Source organism: Odocoileus virginianus, chromosome 19, assembly GCF_023699985.2.
Source record: "Odocoileus virginianus isolate 20LAN1187 ecotype Illinois chromosome 19, Ovbor_1.2, whole genome shotgun sequence".
Taxonomy (NCBI): domain Eukaryota; kingdom Metazoa; phylum Chordata; class Mammalia; order Artiodactyla; family Cervidae; genus Odocoileus; species Odocoileus virginianus.
This window is the reverse complement of record NC_069692.1, coordinates 16,040,508-16,059,967: the sequence shown is the minus strand read 5'-3', so window position 1 is coordinate 16,059,967 and position 19,460 is coordinate 16,040,508. Positions and strand designations below refer to the sequence as shown.

Sequence of the window (19,460 nt, the reverse complement as noted above, 5' to 3'; positions counted from 1 at the left end):
ATGGATACTAACTAAAACGAAATATAGAAACATTGAATACTGAAGACAAATATGATAAGTCTATAAACAGATGGGTCACAAAGCTATTTCTCTTGCACTGTAATCATTTTGACCTCACCATTCTTGGTGCGATGAGTCAAAACAAGTGCATTTAGTAACAACAACAACAAAAAACCCTTTCAGAGAAAACCAAACTCTATGGATACTGATGAAAAAAGAGGTACTCAATATTGCCAATGAAAGTCAACAAAATTAGTCATCTAATAAAAATTAATTATCATGAAGGAGAAAAATTTTTACAGTGAAAGAAATTCAAAGACACACAAGGAAAATGACAAGTTTTTAATAAAATAATATCCTACTCTGCAACACAAACTACCACTCGTGACATCATGTCATGAAAAATACTATTTTCATTAGGAACTGTTTACTTGTATCCTGTCATTTGAGTTGGCTATCTTGCTTCAAAATACATTTGAAAAACATTCTCCCCTCCATTTACTCCACTTACCTTCTCCAGTAACCTTGGAGGCAAAATTCGTTCCATCGGCCCACCAATAAGATTTATTCTAACAAGAACATGATTTCTTTCTACTGATAAGCTATCAATTATAAACTCCCTGAAAAATAAACATACCAATTGTCACTGCCTTAATATGATTTAATTTTAAGATCATGTCAGTGCAACACATAAGGAAAAAAGCAATACAGTTTCTATAGAAAGGGGAGAGATAAATTCACTTTTATCTAACAGCTTTCCGACTTAAGGAGCAAAGAATTGGAGATATAATTGATATAGGAAATGAATGCTATGAAGAATATTTTCTTGACAAATGCTACATGTCAAAAAGAAATGAGATGAAGACAGGCATTACTTCCACAACAACTTTACCACATTTTTAGTCAATGTTCCCTTCAGTTCTAGTTGTTATTATTCAGTTGCTAAGTCATGTTTGACTTTTTGTGTCCCCATGGACTGTAGCACCCCAGGCCCCTCTGTCCTCCACTAAGTTCCAGAGTTTACTTAAATTCATGTCCATCAAGTCAGTGATGACGTCTAATCATCTCATTCTCTGCTGTTCCCTTCTTGTTTTGCCTTCAATCTTTCCTAGCATCAGGGTCTTTTCCAGTGAGTCAGCTCTTTGCATCAGGTGGCCAAAGTATTGGAGCTTCAGCTTCAGTATCAGTCTTTTCAATGATAAGTTTCAACATTCAGGTTGATTTCCTTTAGGAATGACTGGTTTGATCTCCCTGTAGTCCGAGGGACTCTCAAGAGTCTTCTCTAGCGCCACGGTTCAAAAGCATCAATTCTAAAGCATCAATTCTTTGGCATTCAAACCTCTTTATGATCCAACTCTCAATGCTGGACTGCTGAAAAAACTATAGCTTTGACTGTACAGACCTTTATTGGCAAAGTGATGTCTTTGCTTTCTAATATACCACCTAGGATTGTCACAGCTTTCCTTCCAAGGAGCAAGCGTCTGAATCTCACGGCTGCAGTCATTGTTCACGGTGATTTTGGAGTCCAAGGAAAGAAAACCTATCATCGTTTTCACTTTTTCCCCTTCTTTTTGCGATGAAGTGATGGGACAGAATGCCATGATCTTAGTGTTCTGAATGCTGAGTTTCAAATAAGCTTTTTCATTCTCCTCTTTCACCATCATCAAGAGGCTCTTTAGTTTCTCTGCTTTCTGCTATAAGTTCTAGGCCAAGTATCCTATTTCAAATTCTAAACTTTGCATCCTCCACACTTCCTGCAGCTGTTAATACTATCCTCTATATCAAACCTAGAGTATTCAGCAATATAGCCTGATCTATACTATTTTTCCAAGGCCTAGCTAGCGTGGAGGAACACTTTTTTTAAAATTATGGACACAAAAATAATGCCAGCTAATTGAATGTGTATCCAGCACATGTCAACCAATTCAAGGTAATGTCAAATATGTTATTTTAGTAGAAAAAAGTTTTCAAGATATTACTATAACATCATTTCATAATAATCAGAATTTATGACTGTAAACTAACATAATGAAGAAAATGAAGTAAAAATTGCCTCTACAAGAGACACAAAAATCAGACATTTTGTTTAATGGGTCATCTTTCTCATGCAATCTGAATTTAAAGGTAACACAACTTAATAAAGTCAGTACTTAACTAAACCATAAAAAACTAAACAGAAACTTAGAAAGTAGTACTCTGCAAGCCATTTCCAAAAACGTCATTCACAATCTTTTTAACTGGCATTTATGCTTTAATTGCTTTTTACTCTTATTTAAATCTACTGAATTCAGATAATGGAAAACATTAAATAATTTTAATTATTTAAATTACTGATTATTAATTATTAATAATTAAATTATTAATTATTTAAATTAATGTACTGAAATTACTGTCTTAACAGAATATCTGTAAAGAAAGCTATTATTCTGTCTTAGTATTTTTTTTTTTTTTTTTTTACCTGTGACTTTCAGAGGTTTCTAAGGTATTTTCTTCTTGAGCATTTAGTAACATTTCAGATACTTGATACTGAGCCTCCAACAGAAGAAGAGTGTCTAGATCACAGCATACCACACTTAACAACCTATATAAAAAGGAACAATAAAAATAGATATTCTAAAATACATCCTAAAAGTTTAGAGAGTTTCTTGGTGTCTCAAACACCTATACATGGAAACACAAATTTTCTAAGTAAAATTAGGCAGTTATTTCACATATATTTTAAATAATTGACTTCAAAAGATTTTCTTATTGAAATACTATTTAAAGACCATGGGTAATTTCTAATCTATGTTAAAGATTGATTTAAATCTAGGAATCTTCTCAACTAATAGTTTAAAAATTAGGGGGTCTTCCCTGGTGGCTCAGCAGTAAAGAATCCACCCTGCCAATGCAAAAGATATGACTCAATCCCTAACCTGAGATGATTTCACACACCGTGGAAGCAACTAAGCCCGCACACCACAACTACCAAGCCTGTGGGCTGCAACTACTGAAGCCCACTCACTCTAGGGCCCATGTTCCACAACAAGAGAAGCCACCACAAGGAGAAGCCCATGCAGAGCAATGAGAGAGCAGCCCTCATTTGCTGCAACTAGAGAAAAGTCCAAGCAACAACGAAAACCCAGCACAGCCAGAAAGATATAAATAAATAAATAAACTATTAAAAAAGAGAGCACTCTTAAATAAAATAGGGAATATTAGCAAATCTATAAAAACTACAGATTGTCATCACTTTACACCAAATTGAATATAGAAGGAATGAAAGGAATGACAGAACTTTTTTTGCAACCAATCCAGGAAATGTTCACCAAGTGAAATGTCAACGGCTAACTTTATAATGGTCAGATAGAGCTGAAAACATCTAAACAAACGGATCTATCTTAACACCACTAAACATAGAAATCACGTGGCTCCTATTGTGATGCAAAAGGATGTACAGTGCACCATCTATGAAATATTCTTGCTAAGAAAACTGACCCTGAAACTAACCAATCCAAGATATCTCATTATCAGTTTATAGGAAATACAAGGCTCAGAGAAATATGTAAAAAGACACCCAAGGGAGAGAGAGTCAACCCCAAAGCTAGAATTTGGAGACTTATGCACATTATGTATTTCTTCAGGAAAAAAAGAAAAGAAAAAGAAGTTTCATTTAAAAAAGAGGAGGTAAAGGAAGTTATAAATTAAAAGAAAAATAATACAAATGTGAAAATTCTGTCTTGACCCATGATTCAAACAAAAACTGTAAAATTATATTTTTGAGTTACACAGGCATTATCTCCAAGGTATGTTAAGTAAAAAAGCAGAGGCACAAAATGTGTACAATGACAGCATTTGAACAAAAAATGGAGAAACATTTAAGTATACATGTAAATACATATTTGTTTTTATATAGAATTTCTCTCCAAGAACAGAATGAAACTGGCAAGAACTGTCAGATGGAGTGGGGGTGTAATCTGACAGACTAAGGGAATATATTTCTCACAGTACATCTTTTACAGTTTTTCAATTTTAGTGTAATCACATGCTTTATCTATTCGATAGCATCTGCAGAAAAATATCTGATGGATGCATTTAAGAGCAATTCAATATCACTCCCCAGAATCTAGTGAAAATGAACAAATGCATATAAAACTAAGAGAAAATCTACTATCATCAATTTAGGTAAATGTTCCATATTTAGTTTACAGAAGTAAAAATATTTGTGCAAGATAAAACAAACAAACAAAAAAACTACTTAGACTTCAAGTTTAAAGTTGGTAGTATAAATTGGTATTTCCCTTCTCTAAGTCTAAAAATAAGCCTAAGAATTGAGAAGAAAAGAAAAGATCATAAAAATATTAAGTTACAAAATGAGCTGAAGGACAGTCAAGGGCAGTCAAACTTGGGCAAAGGTGATTGTGGGAGGAAAGAAACTAAGAAAGGACATCATGGCTACCAATGAAATAAAAAGATTAATTTCCCCCCAAAATTCATAAAAACATTTTAAAAAATGAGTATACTCAGATGAAAAACCTAATCCTCTATTTGTAACAATGGAAACAGAATACATGAGACAGAAGCAGGAAAATCTCTGGTCCTAATATGGTTCCTATAATAAAAGGAACAGGTAGAACGTGGAGTCACAGACAATTCAATTATGAGTTATTGGTTATAGGTTATAGAGATAATTATTAATAGTTAAAACTGACTACCCTCCATATTGAGATTGGCAGGGACAACACAAAAACATACATAAATCCCAAAACCTGGGCCCACAGAAAGAGTTCAGCTAATTGGGAACATGACTGTAATGTCTCTTCAACACAAGCTTCCTATAACAGCTGATGAAAAAACTCACACCACTCCAAAAAGAAGTATCACAGGATGCGTCCAAAGGTGCTCCAAGAAAAAGAACGAAATAACAGGATGAGCAGATGGCAAACACAAATACACATATACATATACACACAAAGAGCTGTCATTATAACTTGAAAACTATGACCAAATAATTGTCTGTGATTTTTAAGTTAAATAAATTGTATCATATATCAACAGGCTGTATAACTTACAGAATATTATACATCAATTATCTCTTTATTTAAAACATTTAATATAAAGCAATAGTGTCCAACGAGTTCTTTGCACAAAGTAGAGCTGTATAAGCACAGGGAAGAAACAGCAAAACAATCACAAAAAATAAAACATGAACTGGCAGTACTAAGGAAAGAAGCAGAAGAAAGGAAAGTGTCGTAGAAATTAAAGCACAACTACAAATAGCCAAAAAAAAAAAAGGACAGATGCTGCTAAAAGCAGAATAAATGTTACAGGGAACAGAAAAGTATGAAAAATATAATGAAAACAAAGAGTTTAAATTATTGTTTGCAAACAGAAATAACCTAACAGGACACACCCTTAGAGATACTAGTCAAATTCTTCCCAAGAAAAACAACCATGAATCTAAGTATATAAAGTGACAGCATATCCATAAGTAAACTGAAATGAGAAGAGTCAACACTGAGACAGACCTGGTAAAGCTGTTACACTCAGAGAAAGAAAGCCCACTGGGGTATCTAGGAAGAGTCACTAACAGAGGTGGGGTTGGGGGCAGGTAATCAAGCTGTTCTCAGACATATCCATAGCAACATTCAACACCAGCGGGACAATGAAACCATACTGGGCGGAGGTCTAAAATCAGATATTAACACACATTACGAAACTGTGATCATTTTTAACCTGTAGTAATGACATGAATAAACAAAAGAAAATACAAACAGATGCAAATATATAGAGGAATTTAAAATATGTCAGGAGCAGACAGAATTTCCTGATAGACTGAATATTTGGAGCAAAAATAAAAAAAAAATACTAAGGATAACTCTAGATGTTTTATTAGAAAAATAAGAATCAAGTTGTTGGAAACTAATAAGGCTTTAAGTGATAAAGATTTAGGGTGCATTTAGTAACCTTTCTACTTTCTTCAGGCTACTAAATCAGTGAACCAGTAGGGAAAATAACCTCAGCATCCTCTAGTTTATGATTTGAAGGGAGAAGTCCATAGAATCTAGATGAACAATGAGATGATCCAAGGTGAATTTGGGTATCTGTGAAAGCAAATGCATGCTTGGACTGAATTCTCATTAGAGAATGAATGAATAAATAGAAACTTTAACAAATGAGGTAAGACTTTTAAAATCTTACAAATACTAGGAATAATGGAGAGTTTCACAAATTTGATTCAGCAGTAAATTAACAGAACAACATACTGTGATCAAATACAGTTCATTCCAGGAAGAAAAGGATAGCTTAATGTTAAAACATCTCCTGAGGTAATTCATGGCATCTATATGTAATAGAAAATAATCATATAGTCATCTGACCAGAGGCCTAAAAGCTACTTGATTTAAGATTCAACATTCACAGTCTACTCCATATTTTCCAAAAAAATGTTAAGTAAATCTAAAAAAAGTTTACTTCTTTAAGAAGACAAATTCATTTCAATGCAAGAACTAAAAGTATAAAGGGCAAAAGCATTCCCACTGAGGTAATGAGAAAAGCAACTGTCCATTATTTAGCATTGCTTTAGAAGTTTAAGCCAATGCAAAAAAGATGAGAAAAAGAATGTTACCTGAAAAGAAATAATGCTATTCATTATCAGAAGATAATAAAACTGTTTATTTGGAAATTACTCATCCCCATGACATAAAATTCAATTTACTTAATTTTAAGAAATACTGACTGAATACCTACTAAGTGCCTACTACTGCTTTAAGTGCTGAAGATACCTCACTGAACACAAAACGACAAAAATCCCAGTCCTTGTGGAATGCCAAAATACTATAAGAGGGGAACAAGGAATAAAATAAAAACTTAAAACACAGCACAGATACAACTAAAGCAGGGAAATGAGTAAGGAGTATAACAAGAGAACAGTGGGGAAGGATCACTGTACCCAATTTTAAATAAGGTCATTAGGAAAGACCTCATCAAGAAGGTGACACTGGGTAAAGACCTAAAAGAAAGAAACAATCCATGGAGCTATCTGAGGGAAAAATGCTCTAAGACAGCAAACAGCTTGAGCTAGCGACTTAAGGTGAGTGCATACCTGCCTCTCTGAAGAATAGGAAAGGAGTCAATGTGGCACTAGTGGTAAAGAATCTGCCTGCCAAAGCAGGAGATGCAAGAGACACGAGTTCAATCCCTGGGTCAGGAAGATCCCCTGAAGTAGGAAGTGGCACCCCACTCCAGGGGTTCTTTCCTGGAAACTTTCATGGGCAGAGGAGCCTGGCTGGCCACAGTCCATGGGCCACAAAGAGTCAGAAATGACTGGGCAACTGAGCACGAGGAAGCCAATGTAGCTGAAGTGGAATAAACAAAGGAGAAGTATTTGGAGATGAGGTTAGAGTAAAATTAGGGGTCAAGATCATACAGTACTCTAAGGTCATTATAGGAAGTCTGCACCTTACTTTGGTGACACATAAATTCCACTGAAGTCTTGTCTCATCCTGATAATATGAGGAACTTGGTAGGTACAGAATTGAGATTACTTGATTTGTGTTTTACCGGGATCACTCTGACTGCTACATACAGAACAGGCTGAAATTAGGCAGGACAGAAGCAGAGATACCAGTGTAGAAAAAGATATAGTGAAAATTTAGATAAGGCAGTAGCTTAAAACAGGGTATTGTCAGTAGAGACTCTATTTATTAGGAAAAAATGGCTCTGTGGCAGGTAGACGCTTAGGGTAGTCCTCATGATCTCGCCCTCCTGGTACCTATGTCTTTGTATGATTCTCCTCTCTAGAACATACGCAGGATCTGTGTCTTGCTTCTAGTCAGAGTAGTTAAAGGTGATAGGACAGATGGAATTACCTGAACGTGATTACGTAAGACTCTGCCATTTTTGGTGGAGTGTCTCTTTCTTCTGTTGGCTTTGAAGAAGCAAGCAGCTATGTTGGGGGAAACCAAGTGACAAAGAACTGATGGCACACTTCAACTGGCAAGCTGCAAGGGCTTCCAGCCTCTAAGCAGCAAGCAAACAAGACCCTCTGTGCTAAAATCACGAGGAACTACATTCTGTCAACAATCTATGAGTTTAGAACCAGACCGTCTCCTACTTGAGCTTCAAATGAGATCACAGCCCCATCTGACACCTTGATTGCAGCCTTGTGAGACTATGCAAAAGGACCAAGCTAGGGTGTACCTTGACAGACACTGAGATAAATGTGTGTTATATTAAGCTACAAAGTTTCGTGTTAGAGTTCAGCAAAATGCCTCCACTAACAAGTTAAAAGCATTAACAGAATAATTAAATGAATTAATAATTTGTACATCTATACAATCTCAGACATTTATCAGATGCTTGGGCTTCCCTGGTTACTCAGCTGGTAAAGAATTCTGCCTGCAATGAGGGAGACCTGGGTTCGATCCCTGGGTTGGGAAGATCCCCTGGAGAAGGGAACGGCTAACCACTCTAGTATTCTGGCCTAGAGAATTCCAAGGACTGTATAGTCCATGGGGTTTCAAAGAGTCAGACATGACTGAGTGACTTTCACTACCAGTTCTAGATTTATGTGACATATTTAGTCTCACAGTAATTCCAAGGAAGGTATAGTTACTGTCCCCATTTCACATATGAGGAAATGGAAGCATCGAGAGTTACGAATCTTGTCTAAAATCACTCTGGCAATGTTGTTCCAGGGGCCATGTTCTTAAAGGACTGGGAGATACTGCCACGCACTGTAGTATATACTAAGGAACATAAGGCTACAGATATTAACAAAATACATATAAGATCTATGGAAAAAACCAAATGTTCTAATGAGAGTAATTAAAGAATACTTAAATGCAGATATATGCAATGTTTACAGATTGGAAACTCATTATAAAGACACCAGTTCACTCACTATTGATTTAAAGATTCAATCCAATGATAATTAAAATCCCAGTGGGTTCATTTGTGTGACAAGGTGATATTAAACTTTACATGGAAAGAAAAAGACTAACAGTAGCCAAGATGTTTGAAAAAAGGAATCACCCTATAATTACTTTAGCATATTATAAAGCTATAGTAATTAAAACAATGCAATATTTGCACAAAGATGAACAAAAATCTAACTGAATAGAACAGGAAGTTCAGAAACCTATTTGAATATTTAGATATCTTTTCTGTAACACAAAAGAATTATGTATATGTATGTACAAAGAGATATGTAGCTATATGTTCCATGTGGAGCAAGTTGTTTATGACAGCTAAAACTGAAGAACTGTAAATACCCTAAAAGTCTGGTAGTAGCATAAGATATAAACAAAACACAGTCTAGGTCTGCTAATGGCATATTATATAGCAATGAGCATTGACCTTAGAAACATATGCTACATATAAGAGGTTAGATGTGACAGGATATAGTCTATGCTAAAACTAAAATAAAGAACAAAAAGCAACAAAATTAAAATGTATTTTTTGGAAATATAAAAAAAAGTAGTAAAAATAAAAATAAGTCAAAGTAGTACATAGCATAAAAGTCAGAATAGTGTTTACCCATTAGCAAGAAGGGAGGCAGTCATGATCAACAAATGCATAGTACTAGTAAGTTTTCTTTGTTTACTTGACTGGGATTTTATGTAGACATTTAATTTACAACACCTTGTTAAGCTCATGTTTTATGTAGTATTTGTATTTTTAATATTTCATTAAAAAACTTACATTATGCTAGGGTGGATAATGTGAAAAAGTATAGCATTTTATTCATATGAAGTATAAACATATATGCAATATGAACAAATTAAAAATATCAATAAAAGAATGCATACTTTAATAATCATGCAGAAAGCCTTGACAACAAGTGCCATTTACTACTCAATCATGTAATCATCTAATAAACAGATCTTAATGGGTTCATTAACTACATCAGCATATCTGCATAAGCTAGCAGCTACAGTAAATATGGATGAAAAAGTCACTTGAGTAAGACCATCTTTTTAACCTAACCATGACATTAATTAAAGCTAGGTTTACAAAGTGAATTGGAGTGGGCAAATTTCATATCCATTAATTTTTAAAAAGTGATCAGAAAAACATGTCTCAAAACTTACATATAATTAGGCTTGAAAATAACAAATCGTGAAGCTTAATTTTTGTTGACTCCAACCCATATTTCCCAAAGTTAAGAAAAAAACTGTTGCTTATCTCATAAAGTTGGTTATATCAAGAAGTATTTCAAAGAAAATCAACAATTATCCAAGATGAATCCAAATTCAAGAGGAAACTAGATATTATGTTTTAATGGTATATTTTCAGTTTTTAATAAACGGATAAAGTAGCAATAAGAAAGTTAATGTAAAGATATCGACAGCTTCACAGAAGAAATTTCAGAAGTGTCTGTGTATATGCTTGTATCTCTCTCAGAATACAGTTAGAAGTAGATTGATTCTACCTACTCCAGACACAAACTCCCTTAGCTTGTTATTTAGGTATTATAGGTTACTTTTATCAAAATAATAGAAGTTTCTGTACACCAAAAGACAGACAGTAATCACAGACCTTAGCTGTTCCTTCATTCTCTATTTCCTACAATTCTAAACAATGTGCAAATATTACCCACATTGTTATAGTCTTACGGTTCCCAGGAACCCGAACAGTCTAGTATCCCAGGGATATGGTGTTGCTGGTTGAAGGCAGTGAGACTTAAGAGTTTGTTTGCCTATAGCAAAGTTTTTGCAAGCGTAACACAATTATTAAAAGTGGGGAAGGCTCCAGCCCTTGCAGTAATTCCATGAAAGCATTTGTACAGCTGTGGGGATATTCAAATCTATTGCCTTATTTGAGTCAGGTTTATTGATGATATCTAATAACATCTTTCTCATCCTACCTCAGGCACTGAAGACCAAGTGCCGATCTCTATTAGATGTTTTACACAGCACTGCTCAGTGTGAGTGTTTCCTGCCTTCGTGTATCTGTTCATTATATGTAACAAAGACATAATCAAGATGAAGCCTCTTTATGCGAGTGAATTAACAAAATCTCTCACTGGTAAATAAAAGTCACTTGGTTGTGTCCGACTCTTTGGGATCCCGTGGACTATATAGCCCATGGAATTCTCCAGGCTAGAATACTGGAGTCGGTAGCCTTTCCCTTTTCCAGGGGATCTTCCCAACCCAGGGATCGAACCCAGGTCTCCCGCATTGCAGGCAGATACTTTACCAACTGAGCCACAAGGGAAGCCCTCTCAGTGGTAAGATACTGCTAATTTGGCTAATGTGAAAAGCAAGAGCAGCTTGCTTTCGTTCAACATGGACAGTAACACATCCTTCATTTTATCAAAATTTAGTCCTATCGTCCCTCAAATTATCATGAAAAACTATTCTACTGATGATATGTTGTGAAAAGGACATAGCTTGTTTTCTACATGAAGAGTAGGTGCACCAGAGAGAGGTATCCAAAAAACTCATGGCCATCTCAGTGAAGTTTCTGAGTTCTAGTAGCCTAAAATGTGAAGATATCACATGCAATATACATGATGTATTATTAAATCTTACATTATTTACCACCAAAGAAGTGACATAATGCATGACTCTGAATTTTAGGAACAACTCCTACAATATTTGGGTATGCTTCTCTGATTCATATCAAATAATCCCTAACTCTCAACTTTAGGTGACCTAAAGGCTAGAATAAGGTCTAAAACTTGAGGTAGAAATTCTTTCACTTGAGCTTTAATCCAGCAGATTCAATGCTGTCAAATCATATTGTCAGGAGATATGAATATATCCTTGAATCTGTATCAATAAGCATAACTAGCATAATCTAGTTATAACCAAAGATAACTAGGCCAGATTGTTTTCACTAACAATGTGATCAAGCTGTGAGGTGAACCAGTTCACATTAGTCATGCTGTGAGCCTCTGTGAGGTTCCCTGTGAGTTGACTCAAGGAGAGCCCATTTGCCCTAAATGAGTTGGGATAATGAGTAATGCAGTTGAGCCATAAGCCCCGCTCTGAACAAGGAAGATACACTGTTTTGCCTCAGATGCAAAGGGAGCCTCCAAACCTAGTGTGGAAATGGGTATCTTACACCACTGAAAAGTTGGATTTTCAAATACTAAACATTATATAATTTTTCTTTCCCGAAAGTCTCCCTCCCCTTAACCTTCAGTGACTTAAAAATTGCAAAGTTATGATGTAAAGGTCTATAATTTCTTATCCGTAAACCTTAGGACCAAGAATTTAAATTTTTATGCATATAGCAACAAAATACAGTATACATGGAGTCTGGAGCAATACCTTATAATCAAGTATATTAATATTTCTTTGGCAAAATATATTGATATTCAAATTAGGCAGGCTAAATAAAGACTACAAAGAATCTCATCACTTGAGGTTAAGATTAGACGCAGATACCAAATACATTCTTAGAATTTTAGAATTTCAAATCAGAAACTGTGGCACTTGAGCCTGGATAATGCCAAGTTAATACCCATTATAATATTTGTAAGTTTAAAAGAATGTGTGTCTATAATGCACGGTATAGAGAAATTTATTTTTAAAATCCAACCAAACATTCTGAATTTCAATTCATTTCTGGAAGTGAAAAATCTCCTTAATATGAAAGTTTATTTGAACTGTTTCAAGGAATAAAATGGCCTCAAATTTGGGCCTAACCTTTTCACTAGGTTTGGGATGTATTTTGAACATAGTCCATTCCCCCATGAACTTGCTAATAACCCAAATCAAATCTCAACACCAGAATAATTCCCTGTTCTTAATTATCACATTCTTTGTATGTCACTTTTTAATCATCACCATCGTATCATTAATGTGAGCAAATGGGCACTTGTCCAGGCTACCAGAATGGTTCTGGGCAGTTTACTCTTAGCTATCATCTCTACCTGAATGAAGTCCAAAAATGTTCATTGCTTTCCTCATGCTAGCAGTCACATGCCTCTTCTCTTCACCCTGCCATTTTTTCCCTAGTATTTCTTCCTTGAATACACTGAAACAACACGTTTCTAATAACATTTTAACTATTTTCAAAAATGCATCACCATAAATTACATAAATTATACTTTTATCAACTTTAATCAAATGCATCGTGTATATTTTACTTAACCAAACAATACAAAAATCCAATACAGAAGATTTCCTTCTGATTAGTATACACAAACTAGCTAGTAAAAATGCAATACCCAGGTTCCCTGCCATTTGATCAAACCCAACAATGAGACATGAATTACAAGCACACTAACTACACCTACAAATCTGGGGCTTAAAGATTCTGATACACCAATAACCATTTATGAAGAATGAAAAAGGGGGAAAGGTCAGTTTGTCCATAAAACTAGTGAGCAGCAAAGAGTGAGCAAGGGCTGTGGAAAGCCTCCTCATTTGAGCTACGTAGCAAATTCACATCATAGTTTCAGAAAGTGCTCTGGGATCTCCTGAAGCTGGAAGTTAGTTCAGATTTCCTTAAGTACACACAGAGTATAGCTTTTGAATATGACAAGTCTGCTGAACTTGCGTGGTGTGAGTTCTGTGCTTAGCTGCCCAGTCGTGCCTGACTCTTTGAGACCCTATGCACTATACACCGCCAGGCTCCTTTGTCTATGGGGATTCTCCAGGCAAGAATACTGCAGTGGGTTGCCATGCCCTCCTGCAGGGGATCTTCCCAACCGAGGGATCACATTGCAGGAGGGTTCTTTACCATCTGAGTCACCAGGGAAACCCAAGAAAAATGGAGTGAGTAGCCTATCCCTTTGCCAGGGGAACTTCCTGATCCAAGAATCGAACCAGTTACTGCACTGCAGGTAGATTCTTTACCAGCTGAGGCACCAGGGAAGACCAAACTTGTGTGTGCATATCCAAATGGTCAATAAAATCTGGACGTATGGTCAAGAGATGGCATAGAGGATAGACAGACACAAGGTTAGCTAGTAAAGAAATGAACATTGAAACCACTGTAGAAAATAAAAATAATGATAATAAAAAAAATTGGGTAAAGGACAAAAGACATACTTGAGAATTCAGTTAGAAAGGTAGGTGGTAAAAGAGGAAAAGTCACCAAAAATGATTCATAAAAAGAACTCCACAAATAAAGAGACAAAAGTCACACAATTCTCCCAAACAGACCATATATAGCAGTGCAGCACTTAGTAAGAATTCAATCACTATTTTCTCAATGAATGAACCAAATGAAGGGAAAGTGTCAAAACTTGGTAGAATATAAAATGGTACAGAGAGGTCAAGTAAAATGAGTCATAGGAAGAGGGCATATAGAAATATACAAGGTAGGAAATACGCCTAAACTTCAATTCAGTTTACTTCAGTCACTTAGTCCTGTCCGACTCTTTGTGAATCCATAAACCGCAGCACACCAGGCCTCCCTGTCCATCATCAACTCCCGGAGTTTACCCATACTCATGTCTATTGAGTCAGTGATGCCATCCAACCATCTCATCCTCTGTCATCCCCTTCTCTTCTTACTCTCAATCTTTCCCAGCATCAGGGTCTTTTCAAATGAGTCAGTCTTTTGCAACAGGTGGCAAAAGTATTGGAGTTTCAGCTTCAACATCAGTCCTTCCAATGAACACCCAAGACTGATCTTTAGGATGGACTGGTTGGATCTCCTTGCAGTCCAAGGGACTCTCAAGAGTCTTCCCCGACACCACAGTTCAAAAGCATCAATTCTTTGGCACTCAGCTTTCTTTATAGTCCAAATCTCACATCCATACATGACTACTGGAAAAACCATAGCCTTGACTAGATGGACCTTTGTTGGCAAAGTAAGGTCTCTGCTTTTTAATTTGCTGTCTAGGTTGGTCATACCTTTCTTTCCAAGGAGTAAGCATCTTTTAATTTCATGGCTGCAGTCACCATCTCCAATGATTTTGGAGCCCCCCAAAATAAAGTCAGCCACCGTTTCCACTGTTTCCCAACCTATTTGCCATGAAGTGATGGCACTGGATGCCATGATCTTGGTTTTCTGAATGTTGAGATTTAAGCCAATTTTTTCACTCTCCTCTTTCACTTTCATCAAGAGGCTCTTTAGTTCCTCTTCACTTTCTGCCATAAGTGTGGTGTCATCTGCATATCTGAGGTTATTTATATTTCTCCCAGAAATCTTAATTCCAGCTTGTGCTCCTTCCAGCCCAGCATTTCTCATGATGTACCCTGCATATAAGTTAAATAAGCAGGGTGACAATATATGGCCTTGACGTACTCCTTTTCCTATTTGGAACCAGTCTGTTGTTTCATGTCCAGTTCTAACTGTTGCTTCCTGACCTGCATACAGATTTCTTAAGAGGCAGGTCAGGTGGTCTGGTATTCCCATCTCTTTCAGAATGTTCCACATTTATTGATACACACAGTCAAAGGCTTTGGCATAGTCAATAAACTTAAACTAAGCAAGCCCATTTCTAAATAATAGTTTTAAGAAATAAATATGGAACGAGATATTTATAAAGATGCAAAATAAAAAAAATTTAAATAAACTACATTTATAAACAAACAGCTGGGATATGCACTGGAATATTATTTAGCCCTTTAAAATTATGGTATGGATGAATATTTATAGATATGAGAGAATAATTTAAAATAAGTAAAAAAGGCAGATTAAAAACAAGCCTATTCAAAAAGAATTTCAATCAAAGGAACTATAGGCATGAAGAGACTAATGGTGGCTATCTTCAAAAGGTATGAGTTTTCCCTTAAGAGGATAATGAATATTGTTTTTATTATATTCTAATCATTCTATATAAACAGGAACTCTTTGATTAAGAGAGAATTCTAAATTGGTTATTTTAATTAGTTAGGCATCATTTTATTGTTTTCTTTCTGTTCAGTTCAGTCTCTCAGTCATGTCCGACTCTGTGATCCCATGGACTGCAGCACGCCAGGCTTCCCTATCTGTCACCAACTCCCATAGCTTACTCAAACGTGTGTCCATCGAGTTAGTGATGCCATCCAACAATCTCATCCTCTGTCATCCCCTTCTCCTCCTGCCTTCAATCTTTCCCAGCATCAGAGTCTTTTCAAATAATTCAGTTCTTAACATTGGCTGATCAAAGTATTGGAGCTTCATCTTCAACATCAGTCTTGCCAATGAATATTCAGGATTAATTTCCCTTAGGATTGACTGTTTGATATCCTTATTGTCCAAGGGACTATCAAAAGTCTTCTCCAACACCAGAGTTAAAGGCATCAATTCTTGGCGCTCAGCCTTCTTTATGGTCCAACTCTCACATCCATACATGACTACTGGAAAAACCATAGCTTTGACTATATGGATCATCTTTGGCAAAGTAATCTCTCTGTTTTTAAAAATGCTGTCAAGGGTGGTCATAGGTTTTCTTCCAAGGAGCAATCACCTTCTAATTTAATGGCTGCAGTCACAATCTGCAGTGATTTTGGAGCCCAAGAAAATAAAGTCTCTCACTGTTTCCATTGTTTCCCCATCTATTTGCCATGAAGTGATGGGACCAGATGTCATGATCTTCAATTTTTGAATGCTAACTTTTAAGTCAGCTTTTTCACACTCCTCTTTCAGTTCCTTCAAGAGGCTCTTTAGTTCCTCTTTGCTTTCTGCCATAAGGGTGGTGTCATCTACCTATCTGAGGCTATTGATATTTCTCCCAGCAATCTTGATTCCAGCTTGTGCTTCATCCAGTCTGGCATTTTGCATGATGTACTTTGCATAGAAGTTTATAAGCAGGCTGACAATATACAACCTTGACATACTCCTTTCCCAATTTGGAACCAGTCTGTTGTTTCATGTCCAGTTCTAACTATTGCTTCCTGCCTGCATAAAGCTATCTCAGGAGGCAAGTAAGGGGTCTGGAATTCCCATCTCTTCCACAGTTTGTTGTGATCCACACAGTCAAAAGCTTTAGCATAGTCAATGAAGCAGAAGTAGATGCTTTTCTGGAGTTCTGTTGCTTTTTCTATGATTCAATAGATGTTGTCAATTTGCTCTCTGGTTTCACTGCCTTTTCTAAATCCAGCTTGACATTCTGGAAGTTCTCAGTTGATGTACTGTTGAAGCCTTGCTTAGAGAATTTTGAGCATTACTTGTGAGATGAGTGCACATGAGTTTGAACATTCTCTGGCATTAGCTTTCCTTGGGATTAGAATGAAAACTGACCTTTTCTAGTCCTGTGGCCACTGCTGAGTTTTCCAAATTTGTTGGCATATTGAGTACAGCACTTCACAGCATCACCTTTTAGGATCTGAAATAGCTCAGGTGGAATTCCATCATCTTCACTAGCTTTGTTCATAGTGATACTTCCCTAAGGCCCACTTGACTTCACTCCAGGATATCTGGCTCTAGGTGAGTCATCACACCATCGCAGTTACCTCGGGTCATGAAGACTTACTTCTGTGTACTCTTGTTATCTCTTCTAAATATTGTTTGCTTCTTTTAGGTCCATACTGTTTCTGTCCTTTCTTGTGCCCATCTTTACATGAAATGTTCCCTTGGTATCTCTAATTTTCTTGAAGAGACTGCTAGTCTTTCCCATTCTATTGTTTTCCTCTATTTCTTTGCATGGATCACTTAGGAAGGCTTTCTTATATCTCCCCTTGCTATTCTTAGGAACTCTCCATTCATATGGATACATCTTTCCTTTTCTCCTTTGTCTTTCACTTCTCTTCTTTTCTTAGCTAGTTGTAAGGGCTTCTCAGACAATCATTTTGCCTTTTTGCATTTCTTTTTCTTGTGGGTGGTTTTGAGCACAGCCTCCTGTACAATGTTCAGAACCTCTGTCCATAGTTCTTCAGGCACTCTGTCTATCAGATCTAATCCTTGACTCTCCTTGTCACTTCTGTATAATCATAAGGGATTTGATTTAGGTCATACCTGAAGAGTCTAATGGTTTTCTCCACTTTCTTCAATTTAAGTCTCAATTTGGCAATAAAAAGTTCATGATCTGAAGCACAGTCAGCTCCCGGTCTTGTTTTTGCTGACTGTATAGAGCTTCTCCATCTTTGGCTGCAAAGAATATAATCAATCTTATCTCGGTATTGACCATCTGGTGATGTCCATGTGTAGTCTTCTCTTGTATTGCTGGAAGTGGGTGTTTGCTGTGACCAGTGCGTTCTCTTGGCAGAACTCTGTTAGCCTTTGCCCTGCTTCATTCTGTACTCCAAGGCCAAACTTGCCAGTTACTACAAGGATCTCTTGACTTCCTACTTTTGCATTCCAGTTCCCTTTGATGAAAAGGACACCTTTTTCTGGTGTCAGTTCTAGAAGGTCTTGTAGTTCTTCAGAGAATTATTTAACTTCAGTTTCTTTGGCATTAGTGCCTGGGGCATAGACTTGAATTACTGTGATACTGAATGGTTTGCCTAGGAAACGAACAGAGATCTTCTGTCATTTTTGAGATGGCACCCAATTACTGCATTTTGGACTCTTGTTGACTGTGAGGGCTACTTTATTTCTTCTTAGGGATTATTGCCCACAATAGATACAGGGGTCATCTGAATTAAATTTGCCCATTCCAATCCATTTTAGTTCACTGACTCTTAAAATATCTATGTTCACTCTTGACATCTTTTGTTTGACCTGAGCTGTTTAAAGATTACCTTCTTTAAGTTAACTTAATAGAATAAAATTATGTTTTTGATATATGCATCTGTGTATATCCAGAATCCAAAATGTGGACAGTTTTGTGGTTATATTCCTATTTCTGATGTTAAAGAAAGATTACAAAAGAATTTTAAAATTATTTCTTTTTACCAGTGTTAATAAGATTTAAGTTTACTTGGCATCTGGGTCACTGGAAAAAATAGTTTGGTGATTTGCTGCAATGCACTATTAACACATTTCTATGTTCAAGATAACCAGACTGTTTATAAACTGAAAAACAAATATGTATTTTTTACTCTTCATCTTCAAGTCATCTTCCAGGTCAAACTTTTTATAAAGAAGTTAGTTATGCAATAAACTATTCATTATATTGTGTATAAAATTTACTATTCATTGATGTAAAATAACTAAAATAGCAAGTGATTAATTTTAAAGGCTGTTCTTTAAATTTGGATTCTTGAGTTTTATTTTGAAGAAAATTAACAGGCCACATTAGAGTTTCAAATGAAGATGTATTATAATAGATTTTAGGAGAACTATATTAACATTTTTAACCATATTAAATTTTAATGTGTATAATTAAGAATGACTACCTAAGATTTAAGATGTTAAAAATAAGCAATTCTACAGTCAGTAACTAAAACATAATTTACAGTTTGAGATAAAGAACACTATTAATATTAATAATGATGTAACTTTTTTCTCTATAAAATACAGTTTTCATATTGAAATAAAAATAGTCTAGGGAAGAGTATAAAGTTCCTCTAGCCTAAAGATGGTTGCTGCTTAGTCACTCAGTCATGTCCGACTCTTGAGACCCCATGGACTGTAGCTTACCAGGCTCCTCTGTCCATGGGATTCTCCAGGCAAGAATACTGGAGTGGGTTGCCATTCCCTTCTCCAAA

At 35.9% G+C, this 19,460-nt stretch overlaps 1 protein-coding gene across 6 annotated transcripts in view; it reads right to left on the bottom strand.

The window, feature by feature from the left end:
- TBC1D32 (TBC1 domain family member 32) overlaps window positions 1-19,460 on the bottom strand; it is a 187,722-nt gene that overhangs the window by 78,170 nt on the left and 90,092 nt on the right. For all 6 annotated transcript variants that reach the window (XR_011481887.1, XM_020887469.2, XM_070449893.1 and 3 more), the window contains 2 exons: window positions 2,459-2,581; window positions 512-620 (listed from right to left, as the gene is read on the bottom strand). Coding sequence is in view for 5 of the 6 variants with exons in the window: in XM_020887469.2 (XP_020743128.2) it covers window positions 512-620; window positions 2,459-2,581 (232 nt within the window). In the remaining variant the exon portion in view is untranslated. The remainder of the gene's footprint in view (window positions 1-511; window positions 621-2,458; window positions 2,582-19,460) is intronic.